General features: G+C 37.9%; 1 protein-coding gene across 9 annotated transcripts in view; it reads right to left on the reverse strand.

Moving 5' to 3' along the window:
• Positions 1-21176, reverse strand: part of CEP63 (centrosomal protein 63) — a 121863-nt gene that overhangs the window by 38523 nt on the left and 62164 nt on the right. For all 9 annotated transcript variants that reach the window (XM_037844599.1, XM_037844609.1, XM_037844617.1 and 6 more), the window contains 3 exons: positions 8730-8825; positions 7821-7943; positions 3518-3631 (listed from right to left, as the gene is read on the reverse strand). In XM_037844599.1, coding sequence (XP_037700527.1) covers positions 3518-3631; positions 7821-7943; positions 8730-8825 — 333 coding nt within the window. The remainder of the gene's footprint in view (positions 1-3517; positions 3632-7820; positions 7944-8729; positions 8826-21176) is intronic.

The following is a 21176-nucleotide window of genomic DNA, read 5'->3' on the forward strand; positions in this document are numbered from 1 at the left end:
CAGATTCAATGTATTAAAAAAAATTATAAACCATTAGAAGAAATCTTGGCTTAGATAAGACCTTATATATGATACCCAAGATAGAAACCCTAAAAAAAACTACATCATCTTTGAAGAACAATTTAGCAATATGTGTTCAAGTCTTTAAGAATGTACGACTACTCTGATACAGCAATTTCACTTCTAGGGCCATTTCCTAAGAAACTAAATGGTCAAATATGCAAGAATGTTTATATAAAGATGTTCATCAAAGTACCATTTACAAAACTGAAAAAGTAAAAAAAAACAAATATTTAATAATAGGGGATTATTTAAATAAATTATGGTACATTCAATGATACAGTGGATTTCTATGAAATCATTATGACTTACTATACATTTGTTGACATGTAATATCTTAAAAAAGGAATTTTTTTAAAGTTGGGAAAATTAAATTAAATACTGTATTATAAAGTGCTTAGCATTGTACCTGCCACATAGTATGCACTCTATACATTTAAAATTGTTTTATTATAGAAATTTTCAAACATATACAAATATAGTAAAATGATGAAAACCTATACATTCATCACCCAGCTTCAACAATTATCAACATTTTTCCATTATTAATAATTTTTAAAGTTTCCAGCTCCCTTCCCCCACACACACACACACACACACACACACACACACACACACACACACACACATTTTTTCTCCTACCCAATGTACGTGAGTGTAATGTATATGGTACATAATTATAGAAAAACTTTTTGAAGACATGAACAACAAAATATCAATCATGGTAAATCTCTAAATGGTGTGGAATTATGGGTGATTTTATTTACTTTTCATTTTATCTGCACTTTTGCATTTTCCTAAAGTGAATATGTATTACTTGTATAATTTTAATTACTAACTAAATGAAAAGAACTCAAACAAGTGTAGGACTCAAAAAGTGAACAGTTAATTTTGAATTCTACTTTTAGATGTTAAAAATACATAAGAAATTTTCTGGAGTAATGAAAATGTAAATTTTATCATGGGGCTGTACGCACAACCATGTGATAATACTGCAAACCAGTGATTGTATACTTCAGGATGGTTTCTATGCTGTGTGACTATATATCAATATAAAATTGCATTAAAAAATAATTTAAAAATTAAAAAAAATAAAAATAAAAAGTAAACAATGGTACAGAGTTGAAATTTCCCCTAGCCCATATACAATAACTTTTTATATATATTTATTATACATATATATAATTTGACTGGGTCTGCGTTGAAGCATATTATCTGTGAACCAAGGAGCCCCTTTCAAAATATATATATATAGATATACATAAGAAAAAAGTCTATATCAAGTATTTTTTTTAATGGGGGAAGGGGAAGACGTTGATACCCATTTACCCAATCTCCAGATTTTCTACCATTATTGTTCAATGATGACCTGCATATCAACCAAATGCAATGTGCAAACCTTTACTGGATTGTAACTTGAACATGCAACTGCAAAAATACATTTCTTAGACAACTGGGGAAATGTGAACAGACCTAATATTAATTATATTAAGAATTTATTATTTATTCTGTTAATGTGATACTGATACAGGATTTTTTTTTTTAATGTCCTTACCTATTTGAAAATAATATGACATCTGAGATTTGCTTTGGAATATTCCAGCCAAAAGTAAAAAGGAGAGAAGTATGAAACAAGATTGGCAAAATGATAACTCTTAATTCTGGGATGGGTATACATAAGTTTATTTAAAAGCTTTTTTTTTTTAATTGATGACTATAGCACTGGTACCACATTGAACCCCAGAAAGATTTAATTTTGTCTCGTTTTCTGGAGGAGAAACAGAAATACATTTATAAGTAACTTATTTTTTGAGTTAAACAATGACAGCAGTTTTAGTTTAAAGAAAACTATGAGAAGAGTAATTCAAATAAAATCTATTCTTGGTAGGGAAAATAAAGAGCCAAATTATGGTAAATAAAAATCCCATTTTTACCAACAATGAAGTTTTAATTAAGCACAGTAGAAAAATCACAAGAATAATTTGAAAGAAGGATCAGCAATCAATACTAAGCACATGCACTAAATAATTGAGAACCATAAAAATTAAGACTCAATTTGCTTTTTTTGCCAATCTAGATGGCTACAACTAAAACAAAGCAATATCTTAAGCTGTTTATGTTTGTTTAATGCTTTAGCATTCAGATAAAAAAACATTCTGGGACTATTATGGTCTGATCTGGCTGCATAGCTTGCAGCAGCATAGAAAATAATTTTTTTCCGAGGTTGCTGTCGGCCGTCTCTGCCATTATGGGTGGAGTCACTCACAGGAGAGCCATCCTCGGTAAATATATCGGGGGGGATTAAAAAAGCCAATACATTAAGACTCAAAGCAGCAAATAAATGCAGATTGTTAAAAATAAAACAAAAACAACTTCCCTCTAAGTCTGTAACTTAGCCAGTCTGTTTCCTCATTCTGTAAAACTGGGATAACTACCAACTTTTACAGATTATCATGATAAGTAGGTAACATACACAAAATATGTCTAGAAGAGGCATCAAGATAGTATCTAGCACATAATAGATGGCCATAAATATTCATTTCCATTTATGCTCATTTCTCTTTAGGTTCTTTATTCTTAACTGAAAAAGCAAACAAGCAAATGAGCTGAATCTGTTTTAAGAAGAAATATTCCTAAATTAGGTGTTATTTTTTGTTTCTGTCCTGAGCCAGTAGTTCTTCATAAAAGAAAGGCTTCTACCAGTGCTTCACACTCTAAAAAGTATCTCTGTTGCCACAAAGATAGTGCTTTTAATTCGTTCACACCACTGCAGTGTGAATCTCTTAGCATTGTTTCTAAACAGGTAGAGCAGCTGAAGTATCCTGGCCAAGGTACTCCAGTTATTAGAACAGAGTAAGAGCAAGACAGAAGTAGAACCAAAGCAAGAGCCAGAAACAGCCAGAACAAGCAATACAGAGACCAACTGACAGAGACAGAAAGAAATGGAAAAGGAGAAATAAAACATGAGTAGGGGGTGAGGTGGGGAAAGAGAGCAGGGGAGAAAGAGAGAGAGAAGAATGCAAGAGCAAGACAAAGCTAGAGTTCAAGAGTAGAAGAGTGAACATGAATGTGGTGATGGTACAGTGAGCATGAGAATGCAAGCACAAAGAACAAAAGAACGAGAGAGAGCAAGAGTGAGCAAGTAAGAGAGCCAGTGAGGAAACAAGAAAGCAAGCAAAGTGGGTATGATGACACGAGAGTAGATATGAGAGGAAGCAAACGCTCATGGAGGGTTTGGGGTGGGGGGAGACAAGAAGGGGGAGAGATATTTGAGCTTGCCTAGGTGCTGAAGTGGCTAATCCTTTAAGTAGAGGACAGACTTACTATACAAGAAAGAGAATGGGGTTACCAGAGAGAAACTGAAAGAGACTGAATTGTACCAGGAAGTTACATTAAGGTAGTTCAAGTTTAAATAAAATCCATATTCCTTTATTACTTTTAAATCTCTTACACCTACCTGAAATATCTCTGATTGTTCAGCCAGAGCCTTCCTTTGTGCCTCTAGAGAAGATACCTGTTGCTGATAAATCAAGCGTTGCTTCTCCCAGTCCAGGGATTTCTGACGAAATTCCTGAAAAGGCAATTAAGGTACTTATAAGTGCTCCCCCTTGCTGTCACTACTTCCCAGATTCACTTTAACTTTTTCTCCATGTCCCTGGGTACACATACACCTTTCTCCACAACAGGAATCCCATTATTCACTTATCTGATCTAACTGCAGAGTAAAACTGAATTCCTTACATACTGTGCTTCTTGTTATCTGTCTGTCTAAATTTAACACCCCAATGGAGAAGAGTATGAAACACAGATGCTAAATACTGGGTTTGTGATGTCTTTTTGTAGATTTGCTGCCCTCTAAAGGTTGTTACAATTTTCTAGTGATTTTCAGAAAATTGATGCTAAGAAAACTAAAATTTCAAAATATGATTATAGATATTGTTGCCATCTGAATTCTTGATATCTAAACTCAGGAACTGAACAGATTCAAATAAATTTTCAGATAAATCTCTCGGGAGCCTAATTCTTACTTCTCAGTATCCAAAACTCAGGAAACAGATGCAGATAACACAATGTCTCTCAAAATCCAAACTTTCACTGTCTCAAAAGAAGTAGTGCACAGACTGGAATACCAAAGGAAATTTATACTAAATTTTAACAAATAATTGTAACTCAAAGACAGTTAATAGTAAATGGTGGATCAACAGCAACTTCAAATTTCATGATCAAGAAAAGAGCCCAACGTTTACGAAAGTGAGGCAAACCTGGTCTTTCAATCTCTATCCTCTAAGACTCCCAACTCCAGAAGTCTCATGCTCCTTAGGGTAATTACATTATCAACCAGGTTTCTGACATTCATTCATTCAACCATTCCACTTTTATGTCAGGTACTGTTCTAGGTGCTGGGGATGTAACATTTAACAGAACACAAAAATCCCAGCCTCACTCAATTGTAGGTAAGAGAAAAATACATTAATTGTATATATAGTACATCAGATGGTAATACTTGCTTTGGAGAGAATAGAGCACTGAGCGGTCAGAGAGTTGGGGTTGCAATTTTTAAAAGGGTTGGCCAGACTGAGTAAATAAAGTATGAATAAAAACCTATGGAGAAGGGGGACAAATTCAACATATTCTGGAAAAGAGAACAGCAAGTACAAAGGCCTTGAAGTAAGCATCCTGCTGTGCTAAAGAAAAGCAAGGAGGCTGGTGTGGCTGGAATAGAGTGAGTATAAGGGAAACCAGGAGGAGACACAGCCAGAGAGTTAACAGAAAGTCAGGCTATATAGGTCCTTATAACTTTGGCTTTTATTGGAAGTTACTGGAAGGTTTTTGTAAAGGAGGTGACATAACATAATGTTACATTATAACATAATCATTCCAGCTGTTGTGATGAGAAAAGAGAAGCCAAGGATGACTCCAACATTTCAGACCTGAGGAAACTGAAGAATGGAATTGCCATTAATTGAAAATGAGAGATTTGGTGCTGACGAGATGGGGCAGAGTCAGGACCTTGGTTTTGAAATTGTTAAGTTTAAGACAGCTTTAGATATCCAAGTGGAGATGTGAAACAAGCAGTTGGAAATTACTCTGTGGCAAAGAGAAGAGGTCAAGACTAGAAATATAAATTTGGGAACTGTCAACAGATATACAATGTTTAAAGCTATGAGACTGAATGAGATTACCAAATGAGTGAAATTAAATTAAAAAAAAAAGAAGAGGTCCAATGACAGGACACTAGGAGACTGAAAAAGAGTGGCTAGTAAGGAAGGAGGAAAGCCAAGGCTATTTTTTTTTCTCAAATCCAAGTCAAGAAAGTATTTTAAGGAGGAGGGAGAGATCAGCCATTAGCTTTAGGAATGTGGAGGTACTTGGTGACCTCCATGAAAACAGCTTATGTAGAATGAGAAAGCAAAAGCCTCATTGGAGTGGGCACAAGAAAGAATGAGAGAAAAGGAATTGGAGACAGGTATAAATGACTGAAGATGTTTAGTTATAAAATGAAGGAGAAAAACTGGGCAGTAGCTAGGAGAGGAAGTGGGGTCAAGAGAAGATGTGTAGAAGGATGAAATTTGGATGCCAGAGAAAAATAACCAGCAAAGAGGAAAAACTGAAGATGCAGAGAAAAAGATGGAGAAATGCTGGAGCCATGTCTTGATTGGGGAAGGAGGAGGAGCATGGACAGTTCCTCTAGGAGGGAAGGCAGAGTATATGGGCCCAAATGCAGACAGGTAGGTAGATATAGTGTTGGGAGTTTGTGAAAATTCTCTTATCATTGCCTCTACTCTCTCAGTGAAATAGAAAGCAAGATCATTACCCAAGGGTAAAGATGTGGGAAAAGTGTTGAAAGTTTGAAGAGAAAAGAGAAAGTAGGGAAAGAGTCATCAGAGAATGGGAGGGTAAGGAAAAATATAGTATGATTCCAGACAGCATTAGGAACCATTTGAGGTTAGTGACCATGGATTTAAAGTGAGAGCAGCCAGCATGGTTATGTTTTTCCCCAGCCATGTGCAGCCACACAGGGCAGGCAAACAGTTGGCAGAAAGCTGGATTTAAGCAGGGTTGTGGTTTTGCCACTCAAGTAAGGTGAAGCAAAATAAAGGAACAGGAGTTGAAGGGGAATGTAAAGAAATTATTATGATGACTAACCCTGGAATTTAAGCTGGCTAAGAACTGATAGAAAGACATGAAGTCAATGCATAGTGGTGAAAAGTGGCAGAATAAATGGCTTTAATCTCCTGGTAGTGTCAAATGATTATTGAGAGATGAGGTACTAGAGAGAGTGAGCTGAAAAGAAAGGGATGGCAGTGAGAAAGTGAGATACTTGAAAATAAAGTTCTGGGGTGTTGCAGTTTTGGTGATGACAAGACATAAGGAACAGCAATGGGAATAAGTAGCTGAGACAGAGAGGATATCAAATTATCTGTGGAGGAAAGAAGGCCAAGGAACTCAAAGGATCATCCATGTGGATAATGAAATCCTCAAGAATTATAAGAGAAATGTTGGAGACAGTGATAATGAGCTGGGAGTTAAAATCTGTGAGCCAGGGACTAACCCAGAGATCAGAAGATAACTACATCAAGTAGGGGTAGTTGGTGGTAAAGGCTGATGACATAAAATTCAAACATGGTTTTTTTCAGGTAGAAAGAAAAGAGACTGGTCAGATATTGGCAATAAGGGGTTTGGGGGAAGAAAAACCAGTTATCACTGAAGAGGGCTGGAGGGGAGATAGGATCTGTATAGTAGTCTGATTCTAAGCTGTTCAAATGCATAAATATAGATATGTAAAAGAAAATTAAACACAAATTAAAATTCTAAGGTATAATAATATATTGACATTTGTGGGTCATGCTGAGTAGAAAAGTTGTAAGTAATCTTACAAAGATGTTAAACAATGATTAAAATTAGAATCACCTAGGAGAGCTGTATATAATGCAGATTCCTGGGTCTCATACCACACTATTGGATCAAAATTTCTGAAAGCCTAAAAAAAACCACTCTGGGTGATTCTCATACACACTGAAGAACCTGCAATGTAGACAGAGGGGGGTAGTTTCGGATTCGAAGCGAAAACAGTGACAACCTTAAGCTAAGCTGGCCCTTCATCTACTCTTTACAATAATGACTCATCACTCCCCATAAGCCCTCCAGGGAATGAATATACACAAAAATCATGTAGCTACTATGTCCTCAAAAAAGGAGGCGAATAGCTTAATATATCTAAATGGGAACTGAGGATAAACAGTTTTTTGTACAAAAAAGCCATGTACTTTCAACATTTACTAAGCCCCTACACTATTACATGCTTGAAATACAATGACAAACAACACTTCCCATGGATGACTGCTGTTAACTAGCACCAGTATTTCTCAATGGAGGAGATACTGGCACGTTGGGTGGGATAATCCTTCCTGCCTGGAACAGTCCCATGCAAGTTTAGTATCCCTGGTCCTTGCCCCTTAAATGCCAGCTGCAACCTCAGTTATTCTGACAACCAGAAAAATGTCTCCATACACTTTCAAATGCCCTCTAAGGGTGGTACTGCCCTGTGGGGGGACTACTGATAGCTAGTAACCCTGTTAACCACAAGGAAGCAGATGATGATAGGATGCACTGAGGATCACCCAGCCACCTTTGAAATGGCTCAGTGGTGGTTTTGGAGATGATAGAAAATTGGTTTCAGGAAATGGCACTATTAGAAACAGCATTTTTCTACATGATGGCTGATCATCACTAAGAACAAATTATTACTATGAACATACCTCTATTTTTCCAGTCAACCTCTCAATTTCAGACCGGTCCTCCCTGTGATTTTTGGTGCTTCCTCTTGAGTCCCTTATTTGCTTTTTCTGTAGCTTTTCATAGCTTCTCTTCAGTCTGCCTAACTGTAGAGACAGTTACTTCTACACTTACAATTTAAGAATTTATAAACAGTGGTGGTGGGACAAACTGGTATTATGAAAGCAAGAGCAGGTGATAAATAGTATTATGAAAATTAGATTAAGAACATTTAGATATGCAAACTAAAATATGAAAAAACTAAAAATTACATATGAAAAATAAGCACTAGCAAAAGAAATATATTGAATCAAAAAATATAAAGGAGAAATATTTTTCAACAAAGATTTTATTTTTATGATAATAGGCTTGCCCCTAAGAACCAACCTTACACACACACACACACACACACACACACACACACACACACAGAGAGAGAGAGAGAGAGAGCTCTTGCTATAGGCCTGTGGTTCTCAAGCCATTCTCCTGCAGAACACTGGTATTCAGTAAGCAGGAGAGAATTAATTTGGAATTAACCAAAATAAAAGCAGCTTTTTCCCCAACCTGAGGATAAAATGGAGTTAATGGTAAGATTTCCTTTTTTTTAGAGGTTTTAATCCCGAAAGGGTTTAAACCTTTGGGTCCTCTATTATTTAAAATCTAGTAACTGATTTAATTCAAAAATTAAAATATTAAATGCAAGTTTTTGGTATCAATATTTGACAGTATTATACAAAAATAGTTCTATGTCTTTCAGGTACTCAACCAAGAAACACATTTTAGAATCCATGCTCTAAGTAGTATCAAACGTATAATGAAACTGGCTTATTAACAAAATTCTCAAGGGTTAAAAAGACAGAATTATACAACACATTATAGAATTAAAATCTTACTTCTTCATGTAGTTTCTTCAGCTCCTGCTTATATTCCACGGCCATTTCTTGCTTGACCTTCTCATGTTCTTCTAGCTGCTCACGCAACATTCCAACCTGAAAGCAGACAAGGAGCAGTATTTTTTCATTAGCATTGAAACAACATTCCTGAATCATAAGAATAGGAAATAACATTTGTATTTGTATTTAATTGCAAATACAACTTCTCAGATGCCTGTACATAATACCCTACTTCTCAGAAAGTTAAATATCTAGTTACTTTAATAATCCAGAACACTGCCAAAAAATGGAGGATAAACGACTGCTGCAGAACTTCTAGGTACAGATGCAAATTTTCTCTCACTGTCTGATTTACACTCCCCAAACCTTTTCATAAAAAAAAAAATACTAAAAAAATTGGAAGAGATATAAAGTAATAAGAACCTTGGAAACTAAGAATACTGCAAGAAAATCTACCAGACCTCAAGAATCAATTTCCATAAATCAAAGTGCCAAATAATAATATCTGACCTAAAGACAATAGGAGGCTTGTATATGCTTTACCATTTACCCTACTTTAGAGAAATAAGTTTCACCAGAGTAAAGAAGCCATCCTAATCCATTTTTCAACGGTTTCATATCAGCCAGATATTCACACCAATCCTCAACTCCATTAGCATATCTGTACATCTCTTTTGATAACCAGTTGGAACTTCATTCATTGATAACCAAGAATGATGTTTTGTTTTGTTTTGTTTTTTTGTTGGGGAGGCAGTGTGTGGAACAAGGGACAAGAGGTAGTAATTTCAATATCGAAATCACAATATAGAACCGTAATTTCAAAAAACACAACTAGAAATAAACTTATAAGAATAAGGAGCTAATGCAATTCCAACCAAAAACACTGGCAGGATTTTCTTTGGAACTTAAAAAATGATTCTTAAGTTCAAACTAGAGGAACAGATAAATATAGTTGTGATGGTTGGGTTCATGTGTCAACTTGGCCAGGTGATGGTGTCCAGGTATCTGGTCAAGCAAGCACTGGCCTGTTACTGCAAGGACATTTGTGGCTGGTTAATAAACCAGAGGCTGGTTTATTAAATCATCAGTCAATTGACTGCAGCTGTGACTGATTACATCAGCGAAGGGTGTGTCTTCCACAATGAGAGAATTCAATCAACTGGATTTAATCCAATCAGTTGAAGACTTTTAAGGGAGAGAGATAGAGGAACTTCACTTCTTCTTTGGCTAGCCAACAAAGCGTTTCCTGAGGAGTTCATCAAACACCTTCATTGGGGTTGCCAGTTTGCTGCCTACCCTACAAATCTGGTCTTGTGCATCCCCACAGTTGTGTGAGACATTTTTATAAAATCTTATATTTACAGATATCTCTTGTTGATTGTTTCCATAGAGAATCCTAACTAATACAATAGTCAATAAAATGGAAAAGATAAAACTCTATTTGTTAAAAAAGATCTAAGTGAATGCTTACTGGATATCCTAATGGGGGGACGGGGGGTGGGACTTTATGACCTTAAAACTAATGAAAAAGTCATTTACAAATGATAGATTTGACTGTGTAAAAATATAAATTTTCTGTATTTTAAAAAATCCCATTAACAAAATTAAAAGGCAAATAGAGAAAAACATTTATAAAAATGTATCAAATGGGCTATAATTTTTAGCCCTTTCAAATCAAATTTTTAAAAACTGTTAAGCTCTCAATAAAAAAATAACCCCAAAACAAGAACAATTTCCACAAAAATATAAATGCCTAATAAGTATTTGTAAATAGCCTTAATTAATACCACCAGTAATCAGAAGAAAATCAAAAACCCAAGGGTACTTTATGGCTGTCAAATTGGCAAAGATTTTATAAAATAACCTTCATATTAGGAAGTTATTCTGAGTCAGGGGCCAATAGTATGTTTGGAGAAATATAAAGCACAATAACCTTTCTAGATTGTGAGGCATGCAACTAGGTGAATGAATCTTGAGGACGTTATGTTGAGTGAAATAAGCCAGAAACAAAAGGACAAACTATTGTAAGCCCTCGCTAATATAAACTAACTATAATGGGCAAATTCTGAGAATTGAATTCAAGAGCATACATTATCAGGGGATAGAACATGGGCAGAGATTGGGCAATAGACAATGCAGGAGCACAATGTTCTACATGGCTGGAGTGTAAGCTCTTACAACAGTCACATCTATTACTGAGTTTTAACTGTAAGAGATGTTCACTTGGTATAAAATTTATATTCTCTGTAGCACACTATCTATTTTAATCTGTATGGACAGTTTATTTAAACAACATAATTACATGGAACATAGAATAGGGAATGAGATCCTGTTATTCTGTACAGGTTAATGTAATACCCCACTACATCCCAGAGTATTTTGGGCAGAAAATAAACAGTATTTGCAACCTTGAGGGAGTGGGGAGAAATGTGGAAATATTAAACTTCCCCAGCTGGGGAATTCCTGATATTCTTGCAAGCAGACTACCAATTTAATGTCATGCCTTCAATCTTGGGGCTTGCCCTTATGAAATTCATTCCTACAAAGGAGAAGCTAAGCCTACTTATGCCTAAGAGTCACCACCAGAGAACCTCCTTTGTTGGTCAGATGTGGCCTCTCTCTCTCAGCCAACTCTGCAAATAAACTCACTACCCTCTCCAGTATGTGGGACATGACTCCCAGGGGTGTAAGTCTCCCTGGCAACATGGGACATGACTCCCAGGGATGAGCCTGGCTCTGGCATTGTGGGACTGAGAAAGCCTTCTTGACCAGAGGGGGCAAAAAATGAAACAAAATAAAGTTTCAGAGGCTAAGAGATTTCAAATGGAGTCAAGAGGTCATTCTGGAGGCTATTCTTACACATTATATAAATATTTTTCAGTTTCTAGTATATTAGAATAGCTAGAAGGTAATACCTGAATCTGTTGAACTGTAATCCAGTAGCCGCTGATTATATACTTTGGATGGATCATATGGTGTGCGAATACATTCGATAAAATTGCATTTAAAAAAAATAACTTTTCTAGAAAGCAACCTTGAAAGCATTTTTAATCTTGACCTAGCAATTTCACTTCTAGAGCTCCATGTTAAGAAAATAAACAGAGACGTTAAAAAAATAATTGTCAACAGGGATGTTACTGTCTTATAAAAACCGGAAAAAAATTGGAAGCAACTTAAATGTTTACAAATAAGGAAACTGTTGAATGAATGATAGTGATACACCATGCAAAAATTAAAATGTTTCTGAAGAGTTAACATGCAAAATGTTCACCATTTGTAAAACATAAAGATATAAAAACTACACTTAAATCCCAATTATGTGACAGATTTTTATAACTTAAGGAAAAATTCTTATACAGATTAAAGGAAATCTACAAAAATATTAATACTTGTTATCTCTGGTTTATAATATTACAGATGATCTTATTTTCTTCTTCATACTTTGTCTTTTTCAATTTTTCTCCTGTGGGTATTGCTTTTATAAGCTGGAAAAGATCATTTAAAAAAAAAAAAGAAAGAGAAAAAGACTGACCTACTTTGCTTTGATAAAGATCTTGAGGATTCATCTGTTCTTTAGCACAAGTTAAATGTCACAGTTATTCATATTACCTAGCTCACAACCTATTACAAGATGCAAAATTAGAAAGTGAAGAGAAGGTAGGTACTTAGAGTCAAGCATACTGACCAGTAGGAAAAAAAAAAAAAAAAGAAAGAAACATATTACCCTAGAAGTAGATCTCTGTCTATGCTACAATAGACCATGAAGACAAACCACACTGCTGTGTAATAGCTGTTATTCCTTAATAAGATAACAAAGATACCAAGAGAAAAGGTACATTATATTTCACATCCACCCCTGCACCCTTCCCCCCACACAATACACCCTCCTCCCATGCACATACACATACACACACCTCCTTGAACTTTCAGCAGCTGTGACTTCTTGGCCCTTTGTCCTATACAGACAGGTCTGGAAAATCTTAAGAGCTTTCAATGATTTTATAGTGCCTTCTGGAAGCATGGAATTTGACTATGGAAGCCTCAAATCTAGCAAAAAGAATTTTTTGACCAAGGTTTAGAAAAGCCAAAAACAAAAAGAGGGAAAAATAAATAAATAAACCCACAACCTTCCTCCCTGCAATATTTCACAATCCCTTCTCATTTGCCCCTCTTTTATAATTAAAATCACCTATATCCCATGAGAAGCCATATCCAAAAGAGAACATTTTGTCAGCATGACCTCATGACCCATTTGAAGATGATTGCCCTTCAGAGTCCTAATGATCTCTCCTTGCTCTGGACTTAACAAATAACGTGACATGTGGGACCCCTGAACAGCACCAGAAAAACTTCTGGATTGGTCTGGCTTTCCCTGACCTCTTGGCAGCACAAGTCTCTTCTGCCATCACTAGCAGACCAGATAAATGCCAAAAGTACATATAAACTACCTATCAACAATGGTAGAAAGTAAAATGTCTTTAAGACAAGAGTTAGCATAGATTATATCCAGGTAAATCTGTTAATAAATAAGGAAATGAAGGATGACAGAGAGTTGCAACCATGCCAGATCCTAAAGAAAGAAGGGGAAGAAAAAAAGAAAAGAGACTTGATTCCAGGCTATCAAAAACAGTTTGAGATTATACCCAGTCGACCACCATGGCAGCTTAAGAGGCTCCAGAGTACCATTCCCCAGCAGAACCTTTAAATAACGCAAAAACTGGCAGGGCTGTCTTCCTCAAAACTCCTGAAAAAAGTTAAAGGGTTGTGTATCTGGACAAGTGATGAGTCAAGAAGATGCAACTTTAAAAACAGGAGACCCCATGGTACCCTTGCTGGCCCCTCCCCCACCCACTCCCTGGCTCAATGTGGAGCCAGCCTGTGCTCCACTATGGGACCCTGGTCCTGTTTCAGAGGAAGCAGAGTAACCCCTATGTGTGTACTGGGGTGTCTGTATGTCATTGCCAATGTATCAGATGGCAGTCTGAAACACCGAACCAGAAAACTTGTCTCAGGCTAACCTTCCCAGAACTTGCCCTGCAGGCAGAAGCAACTTGCAGACAGCCAAAGTGGTTTTAGAAACAATTAAGTCGAAGAGGCCTGGGGCAAATGATTACTTGTTTTAAGTCATATAAGAAAGCACCCGGAAGGGGGAGAAAGTCTACTTCAAAGGGAGTAGATGGGACATTCAAATTCCTATAAATGGGAGAATCCCTAAGGCCACAAGCAAGCACAAACCCAGGACAAAACTCCGACTCCAAAAAGACAGGACCCCACACTTCATATTTGCCTCGGGCTACCCTTCTTGATAGGAGGGCTAAACAATGAAGGAGAGCACCAGCCAACACAGAGCCAATTTGAAAAGACTTTTTAGTGTATTTTGTCTTGGTTTGTTTTTGCTAGTTCCTGGCACTCAAAAAAATCTCTGCCATATCACTAGCTGGACACAAACTTAAGGTACAGACAGCTCAGGGGTAAATCACAGAGTTAACACTTTAAAATTTTTAAATTCAGCGTGCAGTAAAAGATTACAAGACAAACAAAGAAACAGGAAATTATGGCCCATCCAAAGGAACAAGATAAAAATCCAGAAAATATCAGTGAAGAAAACTAGACATTGGACATACCAGGCAAAAGCCTTTAAAAATGATCTTTGATAAACTCAAGGAGATAAGGAAAACACAGAGAAAGAACTAAAGGATACCAGGAAAATAATGAATGATATGAGAATCTCAATAAAGACATAGAAATTTTAAAAATGAATCAAACAGAGGAGCTGAGAGAGGGAGCCACTGAAGCCAGAAGCTGAAACCAAAGAAACCCAATAGTGAAAGCCCAACTAGCAGATGTGTCTTCCCATGTGACAGGTGTGTCCCATATACCGGCAGCCTTTCTTCAGAAAAGATGTCGTCACCATTTGTATTTGCCAATATCTACTGACAATGATAGAATGAGTGCACATCTCTTCTTTGAACTTAGGCTTCATGGTTTGCTGGCCCAGATCCCGCCTCTCAAATTTGCCATCCGTCAACACCAACCTGGCAGCTGGGTCCTAATCAAGTGCTGGAAGGAATCCAAACTTCAACCAGCCTGGGAAGGACCTTATCAAGCCCTGCTAACAACTAAAACAGCAGTCCAAACAACAGAAAAAAGCTGAACTCATTATACCCAACTATAAGGGACCAGTACCTAAACCAGACAATAAGTTCCCAGCAACCCAGCCCGAATCCTGGAAAATAACTTCAACCTCAGATCCCTTGAGGATCACTCCAGAAAGACAATAACTAAGAAGGTATATCAGGAAAAGGAGAAGGAGAAGGGGTGGGCCAAAACTTGTGTTTTACTAATCCTACCAAAACTAATAGTACATTTGTAAAGGGTAAACCTTAACTCACAACCATTTCATCATTTTTTTAATAAAGGGTTTAAAATTCAACCTAAAAATAAAAATAATTATACAGCTATTCTGTTCCATGGTAGGGGCACAACAAGTCCCATCAAATTGGTAGTAAATGTAACCAAAAGTTTGGAGTCCCAAACCATGCAGTTCAATGCCTGCCAAGTAATGAACTGTGGGGACCTAGAACATCAGCAATGGCTAAGAGAGAAAAATAAGTATCTATGTAAACAAACTTTTCGAAAAAGAAGTAGAACTTATAAGAAGCAAACTTTTATTATCTTTTTTAATCTTCATTTTATTGAGATATATTCACATACCACACACTCATACAAAACAAATTGTACATTCGATTGTTCACAGTACCATTACATAGTTGTACATTCATCACCTAAATCAATCCCTGACACCTTCATTAGCACACACACAAAAATAACAAGAATAATAATTAAAGTGAAAAAGAGCAATTGAAGTAAAAAAGAACACTGGGTATCTTTGTCTGTTTGTTTGTTTGTTTCCTTCCCCTATTTTTCTATTCATCCATCCATAAACTAGACAAAGTGGAGTGTGGTCCTTATGGCTTTCCCAATCCCATTGTCACCCTCATAAGCTACATTTTTATACAATTGTCTTCGAGATTCATGGGTTCTGGGTTGTAGTTTGATAGTTTCAGGTATCCACCACCAGCTACCCCAATTCTTTAGAACCTAAAAAGGGTTGTCTAAAGTGTGCATAAGAGTGCCCACCAGAGTGACCTCTCGGCTCCTTTTGGAATCTCTCTGCCACTGAAGCTTATTTAATTTCCTTTCACATACCCCTTTTGGTCAAGAAGATGTTCTCCGTCCCACGATGCCGGGTCTACATTCCTCCCCGGGAGTCATATTCCACGTTGCCAGGGAGATTCACTCCCCTGAATGTCTGATCCCACGTAGAGGGGAGGGCAGTGATTTCACCTTTCAAGTTGGCTTAGCTAGAGAGAGAGGGCCACATCTGAGCAACAAAGAGGCATTCGGGAGGAGGCTCTTAGGCACAATTATAGGGAGGCCTAGCCTCTTCTTAGAAGCAAACTTTTAAAGGTAGAACTTATGAGATAACTAACCCTTGCATCACTTGGTCCACCATTTGGTGGAAAACCCAGTATAAGGGATGGGTCTCACCCAGTTCAAAAAAAAAATAATAATAAAATAATAAAATAATCTTTTACAAAGGTAATGCCCCAACAGATTGCAAAAAACTCCAGTGTAACACAATAATAATAACCATTAAGAAAGCAAACAAGCAGGTTAGCCAAAATTATCGAATGGGAGCAGATGTCACTGGTGAAGACCCTCTAGGAATGTTCTATATACGGGTCCTCCTCTCCCCAACAAATGCACTCCCAAAAAACATCTTCTCCAGTTAGTTTGTCAACAACATCAGGAAAAACTTAGCTGGAGACCAGCTCCCCAGTTCAGAATGATCCCAAAGTCATTAAAATACTCAAGGCAGAAGACTTAAAGCAGACCATAGAAATAGAGACAGGTTATGGAAATACAAATGCCTGGGTAGAATGGGTCAAATATACAGCCCAAAGTCTAAACAAAAGCAGCTGTTACGCTTGTGCAACAGGCCGACCCACTGCTCAGATCGTGCTCTTTCCGTTAGGTATGGAAAAGCATAAAAAGGAGTTTAAGTGTATAGTACTCCTCTTCCAGAATGCTACGCCTGGTGAAAATTGTAGTACGTGGTCCTCTCTCTTCCCTCCAGTCAGGAAGGGAAACATCAAGGTCGTACCAGCTTCTTACCTTAGTCCAGGAAACCATTCTGCCTGTCTCTCTACAGCCCTATTCTGTTTTCTTTTTTCACACAGAGGACAAGATGGTTACATGTTATCTTTACCTAAGAAAGTTTAGAGGGGTTTTTGGCTCTTTTGAAAATATTCACAGCTTTTAACTGTTTAGCTTCTCCTGAAGTACAATCTTCTAATATAGGACTTAAAGGATATGAATCATTTGTCCCGGTTATTATAGTAAGACTTAACACTTTCTATTATTTAGAAATTGTACTTGAGTGTTTGGGGGTAAAATTCTGTTAAATATGCTTCTATATCAGAAGGAATAACTGGTTCTTCACCATCAGAACAGAAAGCATCAGGTGGTATATGAGAGCAGCAAGGCTCTTCAGCTGTCTGATCTTATAGAGAGAAGGAGTCAGGGTTCTCATTATCAGATTCCTCAGCAGAGATATTATCCTGAGACACTGGTTTGACAATTTGCATTTTGCTAATTTTAAATTGTATCAGTTACTTTTTTATGGTTTCCCAGCAATTTTAGGTTTTTTGGAAGGACCTCTTTGGCCAGGTCCTTTTTCTGACTTCTTAATTTTAAAAACTGACAGGCCAGCAATTCTATATTATTATTTCTCTTATCTAATTGCTCTGGAAGGCCTGAAATTAAAGCAGAGATGGGAGTCCACATATTTTCTTAAGTATAACTTTTTCTTTAACTTGCAGATTTCTCTGTCTTTCTTGAGACAGTCTGCTTAGCTAGCCATACCACATATTATGGCAAGCTGACTGCAGCTGCAGCTCATTTGTAATTTTTATTAAATTTCATAATCTTTTGTTCCTGTAATACATTTTTAATTGGATAATTACCTGAAGGTCAGAATCCCATCTTCTGGCCACTTTGCCCCGTTACTTAATTTATACTGTGGCCACACAGAGTTGCAATAATGTACCAACAATTTTTTTTAATGACACTCTTCAAATTTAGACCAATTATTAAGAAGAGTTCCCAAGGGAGATGTAGCTGGCACTTTGAGAGTTTCCCATGGCTGAGCAATACCAACAGAAATCACAAAGACAGAAAATCAGAGTAGGAGCTCCTCAAACACAACTGGCTCCCCACAGAGATGCAAACTGTGTAAATTGCACAAAATTACAAAGGAGAACCACAAATCCAGGATCACAGATAGTGGGGCTCAAACCCACTGACTCTGCATGCACAACCCCTAGATCAACTCAATTAGCCTTTTCACATAATAGGCCAATTGAAACAAAAGAAAGCAAAGTTAATACAACAAACAAAAGATCACACACTTACCCAGCACAGGGAAAGTCTCGACTGCAAAGTCACCATCACGCAGATGTGCCTGGTGTCTGTCTGCAGCAGGTGCCTCCACCTGGACCCTCCAGTCCTGGTCCTCCAGGAAAAATTCCCAGGCAGCTGCTAGGCACAGAGCTGAGGGGTCGAGGGGAGCCCTGCAGCCAATGATCAGGGCTGCACTAAAGGCAGCAGGGGTCCCATCTGGGTCGCCAAATTAACACCGTTATTTTCTGACAGTATCAAAGGGAGTACCAATAAGATTAGAGGCCTATTTTTTTTTTTTTACCAGAAACCATGGAGGCAAGAAGGTAGTGGGACAAAATATTTAAAGTGCAGAAAGTAAACAACTGCCAACTTGACAAGACTGTCCTTCAAAAATAGGGGAGAGAAACTAAGATGGCAGCTGGGAGAGACAGGGCAAAAAAAACACCTCCATGAAAAATACTAGATAGAGGCCAGAAAAGTGACCCAGAACACCAGTTCCAGCGATGCACCAGCTGGGCAAGGTCTGCTAAATTCACAGGGACCACACACTTGGTGAAACCAGGAGTCTGCATTCTTAAACGAGTGAGTGAGCCTGCTGAATGTCTGGCAGCCATGCTGCGGTGTGGGGAAACTGGGGTTTGGTGTTTGGAGGCGGACTAGTCCTTTTTTTAAAAAACCCAAAAGCAGCTGCAGATGTGGCAGCGAGAACCACACAGTGAAGCACAGCAGGAAAGGGCTGTGCAAACGCCTCAATATCTGGCATGGAATATAGCCTTTCGTGCACCCACTGCTAGTTGACTCAGAGCGAGGAGGGAAGAGGGGAGCCAAAAGGGGAAAAAAACATGCCCCCTGCAGCCAACTTCCCGGAGGGCTGGGAACGCTCCTGCCCGGGGCCAGAGACATAGCCCAGAGCTGCGCCAAGGGACCAAGTGAGACAGGAAGTGTTTCTCGCAACACCGCACACATGTCACAATATCAGGCGTGGACAATAGCCTCTTAATCACCCACAGCTAATTGTCCCAGAGCTGGGAAGGTGGAGCTGTGTGAAACGGGGGAAATTAACACGCCCTATTCAGCCATATTTACAGCAGGCTGGGAATGCCCCTGCATGGCCCGGCAGCCCAGGGCTTCCCTTGAGGGATGGCATGCACTTGTGACACAGCACAGCCTTCCCTCAGCAAAGGCCCTAGAAGGGCACGGCTGGGAAGAGAAACCCACCTGGAAATCCCAGGAATCCTATGCCAATACCAAAGACTTGTGGGTCAGCAGCAGAGACAATCTGTGGCAAGACTGAAATGAAGGTTTAGACTCTTGCAACAGCCTTAAATCTCCAGGAACACCTGGGAGGTTTGATTATTAAAGCTGCCCTCCCTCCCTACCCGCTCAGACACACACCCCACATTCAGGGCGGACAGCACCAACAACACACCCAAACTTGGTGCACCAATTGAACTCCACAAGCAACAGACCCTCACACACCACAAAGACAAAGTTGGGGAGAACTGACTTGAGGGGAATAGGTGACTTGTGGATGCCATCTGCTGGTTAGTTAGAGAAAGCGTACGCCACCAAGCTGTAGATCTGACAGATTAGAGATTGGTGTCTGAATAATCCTACATACCCTAAAAGAACCCTATCAAGTAAAGCAAATGCCAAGAGCCCCAAAACAACAGAAAATTTTAACACTTATCAAAAAACCAAACGATATGGATAGCCCAAACCCAAACAACCAAATCATAAGATCAGAGGAGACACAGTACTTGGAGCAATTAATCAAAGAACTAAAGACAAACAAAGAGAGCATGGCACAGGATATAAAGGACATGAAGAAGAGCATGGCACAGGATATAAAGGACATGAAGAAGACCTTAGAAGACCATAAAGAAGAAATTGCAAGTGTAAACTAAAAAAACAGATGATCTTATGGAAATAAAAGAAACCGCTGACCAAATTAAAAAGATTCTGGATACTCATGGTACAAGACTAGAGGAAGCTGAACAACAACTCACAATCCTCAAGGACCACAGAACGGAAAATGAAAGAATGGGGGAAAAAATTGAAAAAATCGAAATGGATTTCAGGGACATGATAGATAAAATAAAATGTCCAATATAAGACTCATTGGTGTCCCAGAAGGGGAAGAGAAGTGTAAAGGTCTAGAAAGAGTATTCAAAGAAATTCTTGGGGAAAACTTCCCAAATCTTCTACACAATATAAATACACAAAGCATAAATGCTCAGCAAACTTCAAATAGAAAAAATCCAAATAAACCCACTCCAAGACATATTCTGATCAGACTGTCAAATACTGAAGAGAAGGAGCAAGTTCTGAAAGCAGCAAGAGAAAAGAAATTCACCACATACAAAGGAAACAACATAAGACTAAGTAGTGACTACTCAGCGGCCACCATGGAGGTGAGAAGGCAGTGGCATGACATATTTAAAATTCTGAGAGAGAAAAATTTCCAACCAAGAATACTTTATCCAGCAAAACTCTCCTTCAAATTTGAGGGAGAACTTAAATCTTTCACAAACAAATGCTGAGAGATTTTGCTAATAAAAGACCTGCCCTACTTCAGATACTAAAGGGAGCCCTACTGACAGAGAAACAAAGAAAGGAGAAAGAGATATAGAGAAATTTAACAGACATATATACAACATTACATCCCAAATCACCAGGATAAACATTCTTCTCTAGTGATCATGGAACGTTCTCCAGAATAGACCAAGGGCTGGGACATAAAACAAGCCTCAATAAATTTTAAAAAATTGAAATTATTCAAAGCACATTCTCTGACTATAATGGAATACAAATAGAAGTCAATAATCATCAGAGACTTAGAAATTCCCAAACATCTGGAGGTTAAAAATTAGGGGGAGATGAAAACATTCCTGGATAATCAACAGCTGAGGGACTTCATCACCAGTAGATCAGTCCTATAAGAAATGCTAAAGGGAATTGTGCAGGCTGAAAGGAAGAGAC

The sequence above is a fragment of the Choloepus didactylus genome, chromosome 1, assembly GCF_015220235.1.
Source record: "Choloepus didactylus isolate mChoDid1 chromosome 1, mChoDid1.pri, whole genome shotgun sequence".
Lineage (NCBI taxonomy): Eukaryota > Metazoa > Chordata > Mammalia > Pilosa > Megalonychidae > Choloepus > Choloepus didactylus.